General features: G+C 44.8%; 1 protein-coding gene across 5 annotated transcripts in view; it reads right to left on the bottom strand.

Moving 5' to 3' along the window:
- The window catches only part of FRMD3 (FERM domain containing 3), a 267,152-nt gene that overhangs the window by 49,711 nt on the left and 201,828 nt on the right, over positions 1–15,613 (bottom strand). For all 5 annotated transcript variants that reach the window (XM_036904323.2, XM_057498554.1, XM_036904324.2 and 2 more), the window contains 6 exons: positions 14,631–14,718; positions 13,012–13,100; positions 9,852–9,915; positions 8,906–8,994; positions 457–531; positions 87–155 (listed from right to left, as the gene is read on the bottom strand). In XM_036904323.2, the coding sequence (XP_036760218.2) occupies positions 87–155; positions 457–531; positions 8,906–8,994; positions 9,852–9,915; positions 13,012–13,100; positions 14,631–14,718 (474 nt within the window). The remainder of the gene's footprint in view (positions 1–86; positions 156–456; positions 532–8,905; positions 8,995–9,851; positions 9,916–13,011; positions 13,101–14,630; positions 14,719–15,613) is intronic.

Below are 15,613 nucleotides of genomic sequence, written 5' to 3'. Positions count from 1 at the left end.
GGATAGAGGATTTGGCAAAGCCAGCCTTAAAATTCCTTCTGTCCACCCCAGAGACCTCCCAGAGCTCTGAAGACTGCCCCACTCACCTGTGCACCTCTGGGGGCTCCCGCTGGATTTTGGAGCTGGCCTCCACCACCTCTTTGGCGACTTTACCGCTGCAGAAGAGGGAAACATGATGTCTATGCACAGATACTCAGAGTAGAAGGGGAGGGGTCTGCACCCTTTTTAAAAACTTTTTACAGTGCTCTGGCCCAGCTCTAGGGATTCATACTTTCTCTTCCGCCATGCAGGCAAGCTACATGGAATTTGGGGGTGCCCCGTGAGCACAAAAGAGAAGTGGAGTAGAAAGAGGGACCAGAACAGGCACGGACCAAAGAACCCTTGATTTACAAGCAGAACATTCAGAAGTAAATGGCTGTCTCCAACCCAACCCCAAATGGAACTGTGAGTACTCACCTATATCGAAATCTACTTCCTTTAAAAAATATCTTGCTGCTGGACACAGTCTTGATCTGACTGGATTTTGCATACCTTCAAGAAAAAGCAAAGCAGAGGTGGTAGTGACATGGTATAAGGTGTGGCAATCGGATACTGCTAACTGCCAGAAAGAAATACATTTTACTGAATGACTGGGCACACACATACACAGACCTGAAAGAGGTTTCACAAAAGAAGAGTCACTTTCACTATGTGTGCTGCAATCTGACCTTTTTTATGCTCTTTTCATTCTTTTTACATGCTGGGGAATGACCCTTACATTTGGTTTCATGATCCATTACTGGGTCTTAACCTGCAAAAAGGACCCCGCAGTATTGGTAATCAGAGGGTTCTTCCTCAACTCCTATTTGAAAGCTATGAAGCAGATGGATCATGTCATTTGGCACCAATTCTTTGCTACAGAAGCACCTTCTTGCCTGTGCCTGTACCCACACTGCAGAGCACTTGCCATGTCACAGAGAACATGCTCACTACGAGCTGCCCAAGAGAAGGCTCAGGGGGCCCAGGTCACCCTGGAAATGGTTGCTGCCTTCTGGGTATTCTCCAGTTAAGTCGCCATGACCCAGTGCCCTTTAAAGTATGCGCGTTAGTGGATGACTAAGATATATAAGGAACAGGAAGCCCAGCCAGGCACTGATTCAGCACCTCTGAGCCCTGCCCATAAATACAAACAAAACAACACTGGAAATTCTAGGACATGGGCTGCCTGGAGGCTGCACACAGGGCATGAAATTACTATGCTGGCTGAGGATACTCTATGTCAGTCACTCTGAGCCTTACGCAATTAAACCCCACAAGACAGAACTGTCTTCCAGAGTTCAGGATCATTGAAAACATTAATAGTCGCAAAATCTTATTTTAAAAAAAAATAGAATAATATACCCTGTAGAATTCCAAGCAGACATGCACACAGCCAGGGGTTAGCCTAGAAGTTTTGCGGTGGGCAGTGATGGCCACCACTGAGCACCTTGAAGTCTTTGGTTCACTGGCTCAGCAATTATTACCCAAATGCCTAGCTTTTGCACATCACAGTAAGGTCAGGGAAGACACACAGTCTCTGCATTCATGGCATACAAGGTCCAAAGAGGACATGAAAATTTCTCTAGAAACAATGCACATAAGTAAATCAATAAAAGTTACAAGCTGTGGTGCATGACATGAAGAAAAAGATGCAATGGGATGGGGAGACGAATGCAGTCTGGGCCCAAGGAAGGTACCCTGAGGAAGGGACCTCTGAGCTGAGATCCAGGGGCAGGAAGGTGTTACCCAGGCCAGGTAATGCGGGTGTTCAGGGCAGAAGGCCCAGCAGGCACAAATCCCTAAGCCTGAGCTCTGGAGAAACTAAAAAGATCTTTTGTGCATTTCCCCATATTATTGTTTTACACACACACAGACACACATTTTTCCCCTAAGTCAGCAGGACCTGACCTAAAGCTGTCTTGCTAAGGGTTTTGGTCTTTGTTCTCAGAACAATGGAAAAACCATAGTAACAACCTTTTGCAGAGAAGCCCCCTCTCCCCACCCTCCTCTGCAAACAACCTAAGCCAATGCCAAAGGGCACTGGCTACAATGATGAGCAGGGAGGGAGAGATGGGGAGGGGAGGGCTGGCAGACCTGGGGAGCAGATTCCACTTCATTACAGGGCACAGGGAAGATAGCCCAGGAGGCTCGGGGACAGATGGGAGCTCCTGGAGCCCATGTCCCTGGAGGCGCCAGCACCCGGGACAGGCAGCAGGGGCTGACCTTGGACAAGTCATGTAGCTTCTCTGAGCCCCAATTTCTCCATGAAGTTTTGAAAGGGTGAAAGTATGATAATACCTAATTCATAGTGTTTGGAGGAAGGTAAGTGAGATCAGATGACCTGAAAACATCTGCCCCTTCTATAAGGCTTCCCCTCCATCCCTCCTCCTCTCTAACGTCACTCTCAAAACCTCGCCATTGCCTTCTCACCACTAAGCCACCGAAGCCACCCTCTAAACCATGGAGACTTTCCTTTCAGACGCCCTGAAAGCCTGTAAGACTGCCTGCGGGCCCTAACTCCAGGGTACCGGTCCTGCCCTCCGGTCACTGGCTCTGTATCAACAAGGAGCCTGGAGCAAAAGTCCTCCCACAACCAAGTTAATTAGCACAGCAGTTCTCTCCCCTCCAGCCTTCCTCCCCAGCTGCCCTCTCCCCACACGCACCTCCAACTCCCCATCAAAAGCCCAGCAGAGAAGCTCTAGAGGACTATTCTGCAACATCTGACTCCGAGAAATCCAGACAAGCCCCAGTGCATCAGCACCTGACCTCACACATCTGAGTATTCACATGGTGGCCTGGTCACCACTTACCTTTTTGCTTTCATATCCCCCACCCAAGAACTGTCAGGGCAACCACCATACCCAGAGACCCCTTCCTAAGGCCCTGGGGAGTCCCCTGCCCAGTCCTAACATCGAAGCTGTGTTCTGAATGGGGGGACATACATGTGCTGTGCCATGCATGCAGACAGCACATACCAGTCACTAAGCATAATATGCACACAGAACAGCTCTGCAGAGCACACCTCCCCTTGCCCTGGAGGCCTCCTGCTTCTCCTCTGGCACCTGCCCCACAGGGACTGGGGGTGCAGGTCAGGTTAGGTGCTAGGGAGCACCATGCACCTCTAGGATTAACAATACAAGTTCCCAGTTTACCATGGCTTATAGCTTCTGGAGTCCACAGAGCAATAACAACATATGTTCTTACTGAAGACCTACCATGAGCCATACCCCGTCCAAAGCACCCAAAATACAGCATTTCATTTTATCCTGACAGCTCTCTCCAAGGAGGAAGCAATCCACACTTTTGTGTGAAGAAACCAAGGCACGGAGGAGTGAGTCCCTTAACTATGGTAATGTGATAGAAGCTGGGGGAACCAGGCTGCATGTCCCCATCTGTCATTTTTTAAATAAATGCCCTTGCCATGCAGGTTCCCAGACTTCAGAGAGCATCAGAATCAACTGGCAGGCTTTTTAAAACACAAGTTTCTGATTCAATAGTGTGGCACAGAGCCCAAGAATCTACATTTCTAACATGTGCCCAGGAGATGCTGGTGCTGGTCCAAGGCCCTTACTTGAGGAATTGCTAGAGGAAGGCACTGAACCTGGGCTGCACAGCAGCATCACCAGGAAAAGGTTTGTTCCTACCAACACCTAGACCCCCTCTTCCCAGATTCTGATTTGTTAAAACCACAGCTTTAATTCACATACCATAATATTCATCCATTTACATTGTACACTTCAGTGATTTTCAGTTTAATTCACAAAGTTTTTAAGATTTCATCCAGAACATTTTCACCTCCAAAAAGAATACTGCCCCCTGTATCCCTCCTCATCTCCTCCCCTGCTGATCCTAGACAACCACTACTCTGCTTCCTGTCTCTGGATTTGCCTACTGTGGACATTCCACACAAAGGGAATCATACAGTATGTGGCCATTCACTTAATGTTCTAAAGGTTCACCCGTGTTGTAGCATCTATGTAAGTACTAAGAACTTCCTTCCCTTTCATGGCTGAATAATATTCCATTGTGCAGATCACCACTTCCTTTTACCCAGCCACCAGAAGATGAGCATTTGGGTTTTTCCACTTTTTTAGCTATCATAATGCTATTATGAATATTCATGTACACATTTTTATGAGAACGTGGAAGATTTAATGGGTCTGGGTAGGTCCACAACATTGATTAAAAAAAAAAAAACACAACAGCCCAAGTGATTCTGAGGTGCAGTCCAGGCTGAGAACCACTGGTTTAGAACCTTCTTACTCAAAGGGTGGCCTGGGGGCTGCCAGGACAGCATCACCTGGGCACTTATTAGAAATACAGACTCTGATGCCCCACCCAGACGTGCGGACCCAGAACCCCCAATTCTCCAAGATCTCTAGGTAATTCACTTGCTTGTTAAAGTGTGAGAGGTGCTAGTTTGGGGAGCTACTCTGGGTCTTTACCTACCAAGTGTAACACTTCCTCTGACAAAATGCTACCAAACTCCAGGTAATAAATTTATCAGGGACTGCCTTTGCCCCCTGCAAACAGTTCCACACAAAACTGAGGGCAGAGCATGTCACTTGAGCCTCCACTGTGTCCCCAGTGCCTAGCACAGTGCGCAGCATAAATGCAGGTGTGATATAGCCACTGATGGAATCAACATAAGATTGTATAGCAATGATACTTTAATAAGAAAAAGAAAAAAGATGAATAAAGATGTGGTACTTTAAAAAATGACACTGATGGAAACACCAGGGAGCCTGAACCCTCAGGGTGTGCAGAGTGCTTTTGAGGAGCCAGTGCCCTGAGATGGGAGCTCCAGCTCTCTGGGACTGGCAGCAGCTAGAAAACACATGCATAAAGGAAGCTCTGAAATGTGACTGTGTTGGAGATTCTCGGGGTTTGGAGCAGGAGGGAAAATCAGAATTTCTGCTTCTGGGCTCTGTTCCCAGGCAGCATATCTCAGAGCCAGGGCTTTCAAAGCTGATGGGTGGCCGTGGGCCAGCTGACAACCAGCAGCACATTCATGTCTTAAAAGCACATTAGGGGATACCGAGGCACCAGCCCCCCTGTTCCCATGGCAGGTGAAGGAGGAAAGGAGGGAGCAAACCCACCCCAACCCAAGAAACACTGCCAGCCAACACCCCTGAAACACAGGATGAGTTGGACAGAACTGAGGCCATTAGTGGACATGGAGGAGTGGTAGTCATAGCAGCCACTGCCATTTATTGGTGGTCAGTGTTCCTGGCAGAACGAAACACTGTGAAGTGGAAATCACCAACAGCATTTCACAGATGAAAAATAGATGAAGCTCAAAGAATTTAAGTGCCTTGCTCCAAGCCACATTGATAGTAAGCAACAGAACCAAGATTCAAACCCAAGCCTGCTTACTTCCAAAGCCCACAGTGATTAACACTAGGCCACAGTGACATTAGTACATCATGCCTGTCCCAGTCCCCTCCGTCCTACAGATGAGAAGGCTGAGGCCTGAGACCTGTCCAGGGTCACACAGCTGGGTCAGAACAAGCAGAAAGGACAGTTATAGGATAATGGAGGAACAAAAGGTTCTGGCAAATCTCAGATCAATGCAACTATTATGGACTATAAGTCCTATGAGAGAGATGGGGTAGCCTGGCTTCAAAGCAGAGGGGCAAGGAGGGCATCAACTCTATACAAGGCCATGGTGCTCACAACTCTCCAGGTCTTGTGAAGCAGCCATGGACAACTGGAAATGATTTCTGTGATACACTTAATCGACTCATTCAATAATACCATTTATCAGACTGCCCTCTTTGCTAGCTGCCAGCTAAATGAGTGTACCCCAAAAGATTCTCAAGATTGCATTATTTTCTGTCTTTCCCCCTTTTTAACTGTTTGTGCTATTGACTCCATCTGCCAACTGACTCCCTCACATGTGATGAGACAGGATGTGTGCAAAAGAACTAATTACTGTCCAAAGTTATTCTTTGATAGAGAGCCTATGATGTCACTAAAGGGTCTTCAAAGTGCCAGGCACAAAGAGCTAAACTCCTTCCAGACAGGACTTACTGATGGGTCGTAAAAAGACTTCCCTCCCCTTACACTGGTCAGTAGTCAGCACCAATCAGCCACACCTATTACTACTCAGCTGCCTCTTTCAGGATGACTGAGCCCCGTGTCTGGCCCCTCATCTCCTCCCTTGCTAGTCATTTACCCTCTCCTCCAGCCTGCGCAGTCACTCATCCTCCCCAGTGACTTCCACTTTCCTGCCTTGTCTTGGTCCCCAACCTTGGATGTCTTCCTTCCACCTGAAAGTGTCTTCAACCTCCCAGCTCTTGGGCAGCAAGATGCAGGCTCTCCTCTAGGTTCCCCACTAGCATTTTATTTGTGCTTACTTCTAGTCTCTATCATGAAGTGTAAATCTCCTGAGGACAGGAACCATGCCTTTGAACAAATCCATCAGTTGGATCCAGTAAATGTTTTCTGAATGCCTGGCATCTCTAGGAAATACAAAAGCAAACAGAACTGAGTTCCTACCCTCAGAGAGATCAGATCTAGCATGGACATGTACATAAAAATCTAAGAGAAACTGCCATAAATTTTGTCATGCTTTGTTTTAAGACTCCATCATTTGTGAAAATATATTCATTCAAAATAACCAAATGCATCTGAATGGCCCTTTGACAGGAACCAGGTGTTCTCATTAAAGGAGGAACAGAAGAGTTCCAAAAGCTGAGGCCCCCAAAACAGGTTGCCAGTTTCTCAAAAGCTAAATATACAGTTACCTAATGGCCTAGAAATTCCACTCCTAGGTATAAACCTGAGAGAATTGTCCATAGAAAAACATGTATTCACAGCAACATTATTCATGATAGCTAAAAAAAAAGAGAGAGAGAGCAACCCAAATGCCCATCAACTAATGAACGGATAAACAAACTGTGACATATCCAAACAGTGGAATATTATTCAGTCATCAAAAGAAATTGTGATTCTTGCTACAACATGGTGACCATTGAAAGCATCACCTAAGGGAACGAAGCCAGGCACCAAAGGCCACATACCTTATGATTCTGTTTATATGAAATGCGCAGAATAGGTAAATCCATAAACACAGAAAGTAGATCAGTGGCTGCCAAGGTCTGGGGATGGGGGTGAAGGGGCAATCACTGTTTAATGGTTACAGGATTTCTTTGGGGAATAACAAAAAATGTTCTGGAATTAGCAGTGATGATTGTATAACTTTGTGAATTATACTAAAAAACACTTATGTATACTTTAAAAGGGTGAATTTTATGGTATTGGCATATTATCTCAATTTTTTTAAATCACTAAAAACCCAAAAAATATGTGCTGGCCTCAACTGAAGACTAAGAGCACCAGACTAACTCTCTGCATTTCTCTCCCTCTGTTCTCATATGGATGGACAGGGTCAAGACATGCTGATTTTTTCAGAGGTCATCAAGGTCTTTTTACCAGTCCCCACAGATGCCTTGAGGTGTGAATGGTTGTGGGAAGGTCTACTGATACACATCATCATTCCTAGAAACACATTTTGTGGATCATCTCATCCATGGGCTTTCAATGGTCCTGAAGCATCTGCCCAGAGCTGAAGGATTTCCTGGGACACAGGACTGTCTGTACTGAACCTGAGAAAAGTCCTGGGCAAATCCGGACAACTGGTCACCCAAGCAGTGAGCCATGGGTAAAGGGTCTCAGTCCCCATCACAACTCTGGTCCACCAACCACCACAGCTTTCGTTTTTATCTTTTTTTACATACTAGGCTTTGCCTACACTTCTGGGTAAGGAAGGCTGAAGAATGTATGGCTGAAGAAGGGTTTGAAAAACATTGCCCGAGCACTCATTCTCCTGATGGTCACCATGAGCCAAAGCCCAGGAGGCTCAGAGCCTCGGCATTTCCAGGCATGAGTCCAGTGAGCGATACAGACTTGAGTGCTGGGGGGAGACTGAGAACACGCCAGCGATGGACTCCAGGGATTGGTGGTGCTCATACCCTGGGCATGGCTGGGTGGGACCCCTGACTATCCATCACCACCACTCTTCCAGTCAAGTGTTTCTCTCAAAGGAGAAGCTGGAACTCAGTGGAGAGATCCTAAATGTGAACCCCTTTTGAAACCTAAGAGCTTGATGGCTAGTTTAGGCATTCCTATCCAGCACTGACTTTCTGTGGTCCTAGCTCCGATGGCATTCCACCCATAAACCTTTGGCTCTCATCTCTATGTACTGGAGGCTTCTTACTATGGACACGTGTGTCCCTCTGTCAAAGATTTTTCTACTGGTTGTGAGAGCACATTCAGCCCACATTCTGCATAAGCCAGATGTGACAGGGGAGTATTAAATCTGTGGCCTTCAAGCAAAATGCACGGAGATGATAAATATCACAGCCTCTTCGTCAATCAGTGGGAGAACTTTAGAGGCATGTTCTACAATCTGCCAGAGTTCCCCGGCAGAGTGCAGCCCCATTACCCACAGTAGTGACCTTCTCAGTAATAACACACCCTATGTTGGTTGAAAGCCTACCTCCCTTTCCCATTCCCCTACAGGTACATTCAGTGACCGTATCACATCTTACTTGCACCAAATTCTTCTCAAGGTCTGCTTCTGAGGAGGGTGCCCAATGAACACAGATCATGTCACTTACTGAGTGGAAATAGCAAAGTCCAAAAAAAAAAAAAAAAAAAGGGCACAGAGCAATTCATAGGAATCACCCGAAATGGAGCTCAGGCCTCGGTAGTCAGGTCTACAGCAGTTGGGAGTCACCTTGAACAATGCACCAAATCTTTGATTCACTTAAATATAACACAAAGGCTGTACTATAAGAAATGAATATGCAGCTGTCTGCAAAACATACAAGGTTCCATGGGTGCTTTAAAACCTATGATTAAGTAAATTAAAGCTACTTACTTATAAAAGGCCTGGTTCTCCACCCCACACTTCCAAAGATGCTTGCAGGCAGCTGGTGTTGAAGTATGGAATGCCAACATGGCTTTTTTCTAATTAAAAAAATAACAAAACAAGAAAAGGTGTGTTAAACACAGTTTATATTTTTCTTTCAGGTATTTACCTATTTGAATCCTGCCACCTACCAAACAGACCTAACATAACTTAGGCAATATTATGTCTTTAAAAGTGTTGTTGTAATGACATTCCTCCATCCCTTACCTTTGCAGATATCACTAATCTACCCAGGCCCTGTTTCCAATGAAAAGCAGCCCCACAATCCTTCTAAACATTCCAGGCACGGTCTCCCTCTCAGCCAGACTTGAATTAGCTTAAAAACTTATTTGCCATCCTTGAATAACTAGCGTTTGAACACAAATCTAGGACAAGAAAATCTGAAAAGTTCTAGACCTAGTTCGGAGGCTCAAAGTTTCAGTAATGTCCTCCTCCCAAATGTGTTCCTGATGAGCCCAACGATATTTGGTAACTTCCTTCTTATTTTAAGACTCTGGGGACTTCTAGACTCTGATTATAAACCTCTAACCAGCACTGGTTGATACCCAGCTTTGTTAAAGTATTATCCACTTGTTTCATAAATTTATATTTTGGCAAATTAAAAAAGTAGGGGGAAATTCCATTTTCCATTTCTCAAATCTATGCCAGTCTATTTTTCACACAGGGGTATATGGTCTGTATTTCTCACTATGTTCTTAAATGTGCAAACCCAGTGTTTGTTAACCTCTAAAATGTTGTCAGCATTATAGCTTCCATTATCATCACAAATTTAAAGTCGTGGTCTTTTGAGGCTACAATACTTAATGCACACCTTATGCTTGAATCTCGTGTGTGCACACACAACCACATACACACATACAAAAAAAACAAGTAGTTAGGAAAAATAGTATCTGACCTCCTTCTGGGTGCCAATCACATGAAATGTCTTCCCTTCAAACTTCAATTTGCAGACATCTGGCCTAAGAAGAGAAAATCTCTTGAGGTGAGAAGGAAAAAAAAGTGGCAGCCAAGGACTTGGCTTTCCCACAGGAATCCGGCTAACTTACAAATGCCAAGCAGACTACAATGAAACAAGATACCATCTTATCATCAGTGAGGGTCAAATGAGTAGGGAAAGTCCCTAAGTGAATTCTACAGCAATTTTCTTCCCAAGAGAGGATCTGTAGGCAGCCCAGAATAATTTATTCCTTATCTTACAGCTAAGCTGCACCTTTCTTCTAAGGAGTTCTAGAGGTTTCATGAACATTGACGACAAATATGAATTGGCAGGCCGACTGCGAGGTAGGAAGAATGGTCATTTCTGATTCAGTTAATGAAAAGATGTGGATTCACAATATGTGTCTCCCTTGTCCTTTCATCACACCCATCTCCAACAAACATACACACCAGACTGCAAAATTTCATCTCTGCTGTTTATAAAAGAATAGTTTTATTAGATATAAAGGTGCTCAAAATGATGAGGACAGTCTGACAAAATGGAGTCAAATAGTGACACTGGGTCTCATCTTAAGATGTTGCTTGATGAAATTCTGCCCGAAGCGTAGACCCTAGGTAAGCTCGCTGGTGAGAAGATACATGGAAATAGAAGAGAGAACTCTGTTTTTGTTCCTTTGGTCTAATTCCTAGGACAGTGATGTGTGCCCTGCACTTCTCCCTTGGGGTAAGAGAACAGTGAGACCACATTAAGCTGTCTTAGCCTAGGACAGGATCTGCAAGCATGATGAAGCCTGGTGGATGTTAAAACAAACAAACAACTAGGACTAATGTGGGAAGAAAATTTGTTTTAGCAACATGTACACAGCTGGCACAAACACACATGCCTGAGCAGAGGCTGGAAAGATGAGGTTGATCCCACAAGGAATATCAAGATGCAAAACCAGAAACAAATAGTCTGGGGATTGTCCATTTCAACTCTTCAATGTACCCAGAAAGAAAATGAAGCCCAAAGGGGAGAGACTTGCAATTAATCTGTACTTGACGTGTCAGGTTTGAACTTAACTAATCCTGAGCTCAAGCAACTCAGAAACCTGAGGATCTAACACCTTTCAGGATCCCCCAACCCTCTTGTAGTCTAAGGTAGGGTGTGAAAGTCACTGAATTACCCAAAGTCAGTAGGAATCCCTAGGGAATGCTTTCTGGAATGGACTGAAGGGTGATTAACATTGGAGCTTCTTTACAAGGTGCTAAAAATACAAAAAAAAAAACTGGTAACACTGCCATACTACAAACACACAACATCACAGTTCGCAGATCCCATCACCTCACACACGATGTCCCATTTGCTTCCTCCCCATCTCCTTTTCCTCTTGCAAGGCAGTCAGAGTTCACAGTCCCCATTTTATGGATGAGCATACTGAGACTAAGAGATGCCAGTCTTTAACAAAGTGGTTTGTTAAAGGCAAATAAGAGTTTTGAGAATGCTAATTGTGGAGGAAGAGAACCGATGTGAGTTAAAAATATGAATTGAGGAAAAGGCAATGATAGAAAGGGCAGAGCAGGTATTTAGAGAAGTTAGGGTCTTACAGAGGGCTAATCATCAAACAGAGAAGATACAGGGGGCAGAGTGGACATCAGCTGACTGCTGATAATCTAGTAGACAAGGTTTGACAGGAAGGGAGGTGCTAAGAGGAGAGCACCAGGAATGGGGTGAGGGCTTATAAAGAGGCTCTGGGAGAAATCCTGAAGCCCACAGCCACAGAACCATGAAGCTGAGGTCCAGGCAAGTGCAGGAGAGCATTGCCAGCACAGTAAGCCCACTGCCCAGCAAAAACTTCAGGCAAAGGAGTGAACCCACCACCAGTGAGACATGACAGGGGTGACAAACCTCCTGGGGACCATCTGAGAGGGATCTGAATCAAGCTGAAGGCATGAAGGAGACTAAATCTGTACAGTATGCCACACAGAATCTTCAGCCTTCTTCACTCTTTACCAAAAACCATTTTGTTCCTTGATTGGATGTAGGCTGCTGGTCACCTACTCAGCTCTATCTTCCTACTTCTTTGCTAGACTTCGTTCTTCCTCCAGGTGTTCATGCAGATCATGCTCTTCCTAGCCCCAGGAGGATCTTTACTTGTCCATCCCAGGCATGGAGTTCCCATGCTTCCTGGGAGGACTGGTCTAAGAAGGTGCCTGTGTTGCAATCCTGCCCAAAAAGACACACAGGAAGTCCCCTGCAGAGCTTTGGAACAAGTTATTCCTGTTTTAACAGGAGCCCCACAGAAGAGGCCACTCTCCCCCAAGCTCTGGATGTTGCTGTGTGAAGATTTGATGGTCAGAGTTGCATAAATAGCCATCTTATGAGCAAAAGCCTGGGGACGAAAGCTACCACCCTGCAATGGCAGACAAGACAACAGAGAGACCCCCATACTTGAAGGTGCTGCGATCTAAATCAACATACATGGATCCATTCATCCATCCAGTGGCTGCTTTTACCCCTAAGAAGTTACAGGATCCTAACACTTATTTCCAAGGCCATTGTCAGCAATAATGCAGTCTTTAGAAATGGGAAACTCAAGAGAAAAAGGTTTAAAATTATACTTTAAATACAAATATGGGAGATAATCAGTTCTCTTATTTATAAGCCTTTGTGGACAGACATTCCCCTTTGAGCCAAAGCATCTTCAGGTACACTGAGTAACAGAGGGTGAGTCTATAGCAACAAGGACTCAATGGAGGAGTCTAGAGAGAAATGAGTGGCAGGGGACAGGTCCTGAGTTATGCAAGGAAACCTGCACCCTTACCCTACCCGGACCCACCCCATGGTCATCCCCTGGACAGAGAACAAGCTACTGATGAGGGAACACTGGGCACCTTCTGTTTGGTGGCAGAGCCCCCAAGCCCAGGACACACCCCAGGTCTTTTGAGGTCTACGGAAACCTTGATTGGGTCACATTTATAGATGAATTATCCCTTTATAATGAAGCTCCAAGGCAAAGAAATGAATATTAGGCATTACCTATATACTAGGCTCCAGATAAAAAGTCAAAGGCTCAGGGGGCTGGGGGGTGAGGAAGATCAAGAAAAATCATGAGTCAGTTTTCCAAAGAAATACTCACCATTTTATCAAATGGATTCTCTTATTTCCCTGGAATACCACAAAGCCTGCAGCAGTGAATCCTAAAAATGTTGTTGTGCCTGTTGAATCCTGAAGAAACAGAGATTAAAAACATAGTTGGACTGAGGCATATAAAATAAATGACAAATAGTATGCTTATTCGTCCTCACCTTGGGTTAGTATCAGGTTAATTCTTAGGATCGCAGCAATAAACTAAGTTGCTGAGTTGGAACTTCCAAGGACAGTACTTCTAAAACCTGGACAGGCCCAGGAATCTGTGCTTTTCCCTTCGGGGAACAGCCCTCCTACTTCACCAGGAAACTTCTGGGAAAATACAGATTAGCCCCAAATCATGTCTACTTTCAAGTGTCTTCTGTGGCCACCTGAGTTCTCACACCCACCCTATCAGGTGGGCATGCTGTTCTTGGTCATCATTAGCCCTGGAAACAAATCCCTGAGCATCAACTCTAACTTTATTCAATTCCATACAGGATTTCTGGCAATTTCAATATAAAGAAATGCCCAGAAATGTCTACTTTGCTTCCCATATCAACTAGGAAAGCTAAGTATTGATACATAAAAGCAAAAAAGCAACCAAATATCAAATCCATCTCTAAGTGATAAATAGGCTCAAGTTTGTGGGTAAAATCTAATTCACCAAATGGAATAATCTGGTTTAGCCCATTACTAGGAAGAGGCATCTGGCAAATATACTCAGATACCTGTGTGGACAGAGCAGAAGATGCACACACCAATGTGAACACATGCCACTGGCTCTCTGCCTCGGCTACACACTGGCATTATCTGGAAAGTCTGGTCTGTACCCCCAGATCCTGATGTAATGGGGCGTCAGCTCTCCAGAAGCTCTCCAGGTACTTCTGATGAGCAGCCTGAGCTAAGAGCTACAGGGCTAGTACTTTACCAAACACTATGAGCAGGTCCCATCTGGGTAAAGAAATGTTTCAGTATGACTCAAAAACTTACCTGTAAGAGCCTGGCTGGCATAAATGCTTAGTTTAGGATTTAGGCTGGTGTCTCGTGGATACATAGTTTAGGATATGGAAAGGAGAAACTATTTTCATAAAACATTTCTGGGAAGTGTGTGAGCATCACCTTGTGTAATAAGGGCAGATCCCCCAACTGTACCCCCCAGGGATTCTGAATCAGGGGCTCTTTGGCAGGGTCCAGATGATTCTGATACCCATCATCTGGGTTTCATGAGTAAAGGAAAAAAGAAAAACAAATACCCCTAATGTAAAAATATAATTTAAAATTTTGCTTTTTCAACTTTCCCATTTTTAAAGACTGCATTATTTCTGGCAATGGCCTTGCAAATAAAGGTTAGGATCCGGTACCCTCTCAGGGGTAAGACCATCCATTTGATGGATGAATGAATCATGTATGTTAATGCAGGAAAATGTGGCTACTGCAATTAGCCAACAATTGGAAGACTCAAGTGGGGAAAACCAACACCCCAAAAATGCAGCCCACTGTTGTCCCTTCTAATTATGGATGGTGGGCCAGGCTGTGGAAATATCCTAGGAGGGGGCTGCCAGGCCTGTGCACCAACTTGCTTTTGGGCAACACATTCTATGTCCCCCCACTATGAGGAGCAGCTACCTTGCATGGGTGGGGATCCACCCCATAGGTTTCCAAAGTATGAGCTCTCAGCAGTAGGTGAAATTCGGCAACTGGTGGGCTCTGGTCTCTGAAATCACACAAGAAAAGTTTAGGGCATTAATACAGAAAATAACAGAAACATGTGGGGTCCCTTCATTCAATAAAATACAATATCCTAAACTAAATAACTAGATAAATCCCTACATAAATAGTAATCAGTAAGATAACCGTTATTCCTCACCATGAGGAGCCCTTTGCTAAAGAACCTGAGCTCCTGTGTTTGCTGGCTAATTGTTCCATAATAAACTCTATGTACTCTGGGACTCGGTGACCTGTACAGTTAATCAAGGTTATTAAGTTAGCAGTAAGTAGGCCCTCGCACATTCAATCTTAATATGAAATAAAACTCAGCATCTGTTCTTTCCTACTCACTCACAAGGATTATCCAGGGTAAACGGCATTCCTTCCTGCTCAGGGTAGAAAGTGGGTGATCCCGTTACCCCATCAACAAGCCCAAACAGAGCCACCCGGGTAGGAAGAGTGCACTGCCCACCATTCCATTGGAAAGCCCTGGATTTTGAAAGGAAATCTCAGCTATAATCTTAGCAGTGTCCTCAGGGCAGTAAACCAGGTCTTGGCCTCAGTGGGGCTTGTGGGGTGGGGATGGAAAAAAAGGCTAAGGTACAGATGGCTCTCAAGCCCTCTGAGAGCTAATTTCCAAACCAGTACTGGCATTTCAAAGACTCCGCTTTGACTAACAATAATATCTCCTATGTATCTTAGAGAATCTTAACCATTCCCCAAGGATAAATATGTAACACTAACAACCAAGAAGAGTTTGCTAAGGAAAGCAACAGGAATTCATTTTTATTTTCCAAAATGTAAAATTATATTACAGTATTAAATCTATCTCCACACAAGCTTTTCCCCAAAGGTGGACTTCCTCCTCCACCCACTCAAGACAGCTAAGAGTCATCATGCCT

This window comes from Manis pentadactyla, chromosome 3 (genome assembly GCF_030020395.1).
Source record: "Manis pentadactyla isolate mManPen7 chromosome 3, mManPen7.hap1, whole genome shotgun sequence".
Lineage (NCBI taxonomy): Eukaryota > Metazoa > Chordata > Mammalia > Pholidota > Manidae > Manis > Manis pentadactyla.
This window is presented reverse-complemented; position numbering and strand designations above follow the sequence as displayed.